This window comes from Rhinichthys klamathensis, unplaced genomic scaffold, assembly GCF_029890125.1.
Source record: "Rhinichthys klamathensis goyatoka isolate OS25496 unplaced genomic scaffold, OSU_Roscu_1.1 h1tg000939l_1, whole genome shotgun sequence".
NCBI classification, from domain to species: domain Eukaryota; kingdom Metazoa; phylum Chordata; class Actinopteri; order Cypriniformes; family Leuciscidae; genus Rhinichthys; species Rhinichthys klamathensis.
Window position 1 is genome coordinate 52,501 of NW_026607266.1, and position 7,500 is coordinate 60,000.

A 7,500-nucleotide genomic window follows, 5' to 3' on the forward strand; every position below is an offset into this window, starting at 1 on the left:
CTACTTAACTGTAACTCTACGTAACTCTACGTAACTCTATTTGACTCTACGTAACTCTACGTAACTCTACTTAACTACGTAACTCTACGTAACTCTACGTAACTCTACGTAACTCTACGTAACTCCGTAACTCTACTTAACTCTACGTAACTCTACGTAACTCTACTTAACTCTACGTAACTCTACGTAACTCTACTTAACTCTACTTAACTCTACTTAACTCTACTTAACTCTACTAACCTCTACGTAACTCTACGTAAGTATTTAACTCTACGTAACTCTACGTAACTCTAGGTAACTCTACGTAACTCTACGTAACTCTACGTAACTCTGCTTAACTCTACGTAACTCTACTTAACTACGTAACTCTACGTAATTCTACGTAACTCTACTTAACTACGTAACTCTACTTAACTCTACTTAACTCTACGTAACTTTACTTAACTCTACGTAACTCTACGTAATTCTACGTAACTCTACTTAACTACGTAACTCTACTTAACTCTACTTAACTCTACTTAACTCTACGTAACTTTACTTAACTCTACGTAACTCTACGTAACTCTACGTAACTCTACGTAACTCTACGTAACTATTTAACTCTACGTAACTCTACTTAACTGTAACTCTACGTAACTCTACTTAACTCTACTTAACTCTACGTAACTCTACGTAACTCTACGTAACTCTACTTAACTCTACTTAACTCTACTTAACTCTACGTAACTCTACGTAACTCTACGTAACCTCTACGTAACTCTACTTAACTACTTAACTCTACTTAACTCTACTTAACTGTAACTCTATGTAACTCTATGTAACTCTATTTAACTCTACGTAACTCTACTTAACTCTACGTAACTCTACTTAACTCTACTTAACTCTACTTAACTCTACTTAACTCTACGTAAATCTACGTAACTCTACTTAACTCTACTTAACTACGTAACTACTTAACTCTACGTAACTCTACGTAACTCTACTTAACTCTACTTAACTCTACGTAACTCTACGTAACTCTACTTAACTCTACTTAACTCTACTTAACTCTACTTAACTCTACTTAACTCTACTTAACTGTAACTCTACGTAACTCTACGTAACTCTATTTGACTCTACGTAACTCTACGTAACTCTACTTAACTACGTAACTCTACGTAACTCTACGTAACTCTACGTAACTCCGTAACTCTACTTAACTCTACGTAACTCTACGTAACTCTACTTAACTCTACGTAACTCTACTTAACTCTACTTAACTCTACTTAACTCTACTTAACTCTACTTAACTCTACTAACCTCTACGTAACTCTACGTAACTATTTAACTCTACGTAACTCTACGTAACTCTACGTAACTCTACGTAACTCTACGTAACTCTACGTAACTCTACGTAACTCTACGTAACTCTACTTAACTACGTAACTCTACGTAATTCTACGTAACTCTACTTAACTACGTAACTCTACTTAACTCTACTTAACTCTACGTAACTTTACTTAACTCTACGTAACTCTACGTAATTCTACGTAACTCTACTTAACTACGTAACTCTACTTAACTCTACTTAACTCTACGTAACTCTACGTAACTCTACGTAACTCTACGTAACTCTACGTAACTCTACATAACTATGTAACTCTACGTAACTCTACTTAACTGTAACTCTACGTAACTCTACGTAACTCTACTTAACTCTACTTAACTCTACTTAACTCTACTTAACTCTACGTAACTCTACGTAACTCTACGTAACTCTACTTAACTCTACTTAACTCTACGTAACTCTACGTAACTCTACGTAACTCTACGTAACCTCTACGTAACTCTACTTAACTACTTAACTCTACTTAACTCTACTTAACTGTAACTCTATGTAACTCTATGTAACTCTATTTAACTCTACTTAACTCTACGTAACTCTACGTAACTCTACGTAACTTTACTTAACTTTACTTAACTCTACTTAACTCTACGTAACTCTACGTAACTCTACGTAACTCTACGTAACTCTACGTAACTCTACGTAACTCTACTTAACTCTACGTAACTCTACTTAACTCTACATAACTCTACGTAACTCTACTTAAATCTACTTAACTCTACTTAACTCTACTTAACTCTACTTAACTCTACTTAACTCTACGTAACTCTACATAACTCTACGTAACTATTTAACTCTACGTAACTCTACGTAACTCTACGTAACTCTACGTAACTCTACGTAACTCTACGTAACTCTACGTAACTCTACGTAACTCTACTTAACTACGTAACTCTACGTAACTCTACTTAACTACGTAACTCTACTTAACTCTACTTAACTCTACTTAACTCTACGTAACTATTTAACTCTACGTAACTCTACGTAACTCTACTTAACTGTAACTCTACGTAACTCTACTTAACTCTACTTAACTCTACGTAACTCTACGTAACTCTACTTAACTCTACTTAACTCTACGTAACTCTACGTAACTCTACGTAACTCTACGTAACCTCTACGTAACTCTACTTAACTACTTAACTCTACTTAACTCTACTTAACTGTAACTCTATGTAACTCTATTTAACTCTACTTAACTCTACTTAACTCTACGTAACTCTACGTAACTCTACGTAACTTTACTTAACTCTACTTAACTCTACGTAACTCTACGTAACTCTACTTAACTCTACGTAACTCTACGTAACTCTACTTAACTCTACGTAACTCTACGTAACTCTACTTAACTCTACTTAACTCTACTTAACTCTACGTAACTGTACTTAACTCTACTTAACTCTACGTAACTCTACTTAACTCTGCTTAACTCTACGTAACTCTAGCTCACCCCGTGTGTGTGTTCTGCAGTGTGTGTATAGCTCACCCCGTGTGTGTGTGTGTGTTCTGCAGTGTGTGTGTAGCTCACCCCGTGTGTGTGTGTGTGTTCTGCAGTGTGTGTGTAGCTCACCCCGTGTGTGTGTGTTCCGCTGCAGTAGTTTGGGTCCGGTCAGGCCGATGGCAAGCGCTCCAACCGGCGCCGTGAAGAGAATCGCAAGAACCGCCACCGTCAGAACATCCATGCCATATTTCTGAAGCTGCTCGTCTCCAGCACTGCGGGCCATATCCAACGCCGTGGAGCCCAGAGCTGCCTGAACACACACACACACACACACACACACACACGCACGCACACAGACACACACACACACACACACGCACGCACGCACACACACACACGCGCGCACAAGCGCACACACACACGCACGCAGACGCACGCATACGCACACACACACACACACACACACACACGCACACACACACAAACACGCAGGATAGTGCAACAGATGGAAGCAATGATGTAATTTCCTGTTTGGATGATGGATTCAAAAACATGTCGATAAGTTCTCTGTAAATAGAGCAAAGAAAAGAAGATTTCAATAAAGTTTTCATCAAGGCTCACTTGTACTGTAGCTTTGGGCATCCAGGCCAGAGATATGAAGATCTTCTCCTTTATATTAAAACCAGCAAACAGAACCACACAGAACGTCACCAACACACGGACCAGCAGACCCACACACAGAGTGGCGACACCCAAACCTACACACACACACACACACACACACGGAAGTCTAACACTTATCATGTAAAGCGCTCTTCCATAGACACAGAGTGACACGTCGTGTCCGATCGCTCAGTGGGAGTTCTGTACTCCAGACCCTTAGGTCCACACCACAGAGCAAAAGAAACAGAAGGAAAAGAATAACATACAACCATAGATTTACATACAACAAACATTATTTAGGAACATACAAACTTGAGTTCCAGTGCTTCCAGAACCCGGAGGAATAGCTTGTCCCACTTAATGTCGGATCATTTAAGACCATTATGATTGTATTTCTTGAATCACCCAATCGACATACAATTTACGAGCCAACATATTTGCACTTCTACATGTAAATGTTAACAAGTCAGAATGGTGTATAGGTCTGTACAGACAGGACAAGCATACATGCTTGCACAGCGACATTAGTTCAGTAACACTTAAGAAAAGTATGACCACAACACAAAAAATGAAACACTCAATTTTAAATGAGAACAATGAACATGCAAGAACAATAACAATTAACACTTTTAAGCAACATTCGTCTGTCATTCGGCCTCAGATGTCAAGTCACTGTCAGGAGCAAGGTCAAGTGAGTGTTCAGGACAGTGTCGATTCAAATGTTTGTTTGAGTAGTCAGCATCAACCCTCTGGCAGCATTAACAGATTCCTCTCTGTCTGTTCGGGCATCAAAGTCCTCATCCAAAAGTGGAGACGACTCAACATCTCACCATAGGAACTGGTTGTGGGCATGGCCGTGTCCCATGAATGAAACGGCTGCAGATTCACTACATGAAACATGCCAGCATCTTCTCCATTCTCAGTGTTGGAAAGTCTGTAATCGACAGTTTCTTAGAAACACGAAATGGTCCGGCATAAACTGGGGCCAACTGGGGCTGTAAAGCTTGCATCAGCATCAGATTTGGGGTGGGTCTTAACTCCAAGACCAAGTCATCCACAGCATAGGACACCGTTCATCGCTTCTTGTCATAGTACCATTTCTTTCTTGTATGGCTCACACTTACGCAGCTCTTGAGGTTCGTGAGTATTCTGCAGGGAAGCTCTCAAACTCTCAGGATACGGTCCCTCAGGATCATCTACTCCCGCAGTATCTGGTTGTGATATCAAATCAAGCAACTCCAATTCACGGCCATATAACAACATTGCTGGAGATTGAGCTGTGCTCTCATGGCAAGCAGTTCGAAGAGCGAAACAGATGTGTGGAAGATGCTTATCCCACGGAGTGTGCTTGTCCTCCACCTGTGCATGTATGGCCGTGTAAGTGTGTGGTTTACCCTCTCAGGGCGTCCGCTTGTGTCCAGTGCCAAGGGCAAAAACCACATGCTCAAAAACATTGCTCACAAACGGGGTCCCACGATCTGACATGAGGTCAAATATCTCTCTCAGAAACTTACTCGCCACTGCACTCATTTCTACCCATTTTGAAAAGTAGTCAACGAGTATGAGGAAGCGGACCCACACAATATACTCCTGTGTATTCCCAGTGTTTCATTGGTTTGATGGGAACCATCAGGCCTGCTGGCTTTCTTTGGCTCGGCTTTGTCAACTGGCACACAGGACACGATATAACGTATATTTTCACATCTGTCGCCATTTTGGGCCAAAAGAACCTTTGTTTCAGCCTGGCCAGTGTTTTTGTCACACCCAGGTGGCCAGCTGTAGGATGGGAGGATAATATTTGAGTACAGTGGATCGAATTACTGTTGGGACATATAACTTGAGCTGCTTCATTGGGTGGAGAATGCAGGTTATCTCAGGGTCCCTGAAATAAAGCACACCATCATTAATGACATGTTCTTCGTCTGTACCGCACTCTTCAAGGATTCGAAGAAGACCGCCAACCACTGGGTCACCAGTGTAACTGCCTCAACTGTGCCCTTTCTGCGATTGTGACCGAGGAAAGAATGTCAATAAGGCCCTAGCAATGCGGCAGTGGGTTGCATGATAGAGCGCCTTGAACTTTATTCTGAACACCCGGCCTGTGGACGATGTTAAAATCTAAATCCTGTAGGCACATGGACCATCTCGCAAGTCGTCCAGAGGGATTGGGGCGGTTCATCAGCCACCTCAGGCTGTTGTGGTCAGTGAAAATGGTTACATGAAGGCCCTCGATGTAAGGTCTGAAATGTTCCAGAGCCCAAATCACTTCCAAAAACTCTTTCTCTGTTTTTGAGTACGGTCTTTCCACTTTGAACATCCTGCTCGCGAAAGCTACAACCACATCTCGCCCTATTTCATTCTTCTGCATCAAGGCCAGATCAAGGCCCAAGACATAAGCGTCAGTGTGGATGAAAAATGGGTTAAAACGCAAGACATTTTTTCCAGTAATCCATCGAAGCCTGACAACTGTTATCCCAGGGTTTCCTTTCTGGTGAATTTTAAAAGTGGCTTGGCTTTTTGTGCAAAATTTGGATTGAATCGTCTGTACTAGCTTGTGAGGCCGAGAAATCCTCTCACTTGTTTCGATGTTCTGAACCGCTTCCACCTTTCTCAGATCAGGAGAAATACCATCCGGAGTGAGCAGTGGGTACGAATCCTTAATTGTCAGGTGACTAAGACCTCTGTAGTCTACGCAAAACCTTTGGTCTCCACATGGCTTCTTGACAATTACTACAGGTGCAGCCAAGGACTGGAAGAAGGTTCGATGATGTTCCCTTCCAGCATCATCTGAATCTGATCTGCGATGATTCGTTTATTAGCTGGTGAGGTCCGGTATGGCGGGAGCCGGGAGATGAACTGGTTTCGCATCACCCGTGTTGATTACGTGCTCCCCCGATGAGGTGTACCCAAGGTGTCCGTCAAACAAGCTCCAAAAGTCTTTAAAGGCTCACCTTTTTGTTCCCTTTTCAAACAAGCCATCTCAACTTTCTCATCCAAGAACAGACTGGCAGACATCCAAGAACATCAAGCTCTCAAGCTCAGGTGCCTCCAACCACTCACTCAAAACCTCTTGGGGTGTAGATTCAACCAGGGTCACTGTCCTTGATGGGATATGAATGCTAACCGACGCTCGTAGCATAAATTCCATCCCAAATTCCAAGATGAGGGGAGAGGAAAGATCAGGGATAATGACAAACCGATGGTAGAAACTTTTTCCCTGGAGGCCAAAGTTTAACCAGACAACACCAGTCGGAGTGCAAGCTGCACTGTAGGCAAGCTGAAGTGGGGGAAAAGCCCAATGTTGAACCTTATGAGAATGTCACAAGACATCAGAAATTATATTTGTATGAACTACTGAAAGTGAGGCACCGGTGTCCAGCGCTGCGTCGATGGCCTTAAGACAGAAGTTGACTTTAACAATAAATGGTGTATTCCACAATGGAGAAGAAGTACGGTCCTCCCCAAGCAGCTCAGGCGGGGACATAAGGCAAGGGTGAGGCGCATTTATCTTCCGGAGGGAGGATTGCCTCAGAGAATCGTCCTCCCCCCTCTGAAGTTTACCTTCTGCCGAACAGAAGTTTGCTTTTGCGGCTCATTTGAAACTGGACTTCTCTGTTTGTCAGTGGCTGGAAAAGACAGTCTGTTGCACAAAGTTGCAGTTTGGACAGTTTCCCGATGTGAAACCAGGCGCAGAACATTTGAAACAAGAAGTATCCCGCATGTTTTTGCCTGTCTCTACTATTGATTCGTTACGGCTGTCAGGGTCGAGAGCGGAGTGCAGCTCGTGGACACGCATCAAGAGGTCTATGACTGAAGAAATTTGCGCGCCGTACAGGGCAACTCTGTAGATCAATCTGCTCTTGTTCTGGTGGTGGAGACTTTAGTTTCTTGAATGCAGATATCAAGTGTGCTACAAACGTTAGAAATGGTTATCCTTGAGCTTGTACATGGTGAGGAATAACTCTCCTCCAGCCACGCTATTGGTCATCCGATGGAAGAAACACAGTCTTGA

The 7,500-nt window shown here is 42.4% G+C and overlaps 1 protein-coding gene across 2 annotated transcripts in view; it reads right to left on the reverse strand.

The window, feature by feature from the left end:
• The window catches only part of LOC130078634 (sodium/hydrogen exchanger 9B2), a 25,246-nt gene that overhangs the window by 2,216 nt on the left and 15,530 nt on the right, over nt 1-7,500 (reverse strand). For both annotated transcript variants that reach the window (XM_056244210.1, XM_056244211.1), the window contains 2 exons: nt 3,447-3,583; nt 2,955-3,135 (listed from right to left, as the gene is read on the reverse strand). In XM_056244210.1, coding sequence (XP_056100185.1) covers nt 2,955-3,135; nt 3,447-3,583 — 318 coding nt within the window. The remainder of the gene's footprint in view (nt 1-2,954; nt 3,136-3,446; nt 3,584-7,500) is intronic.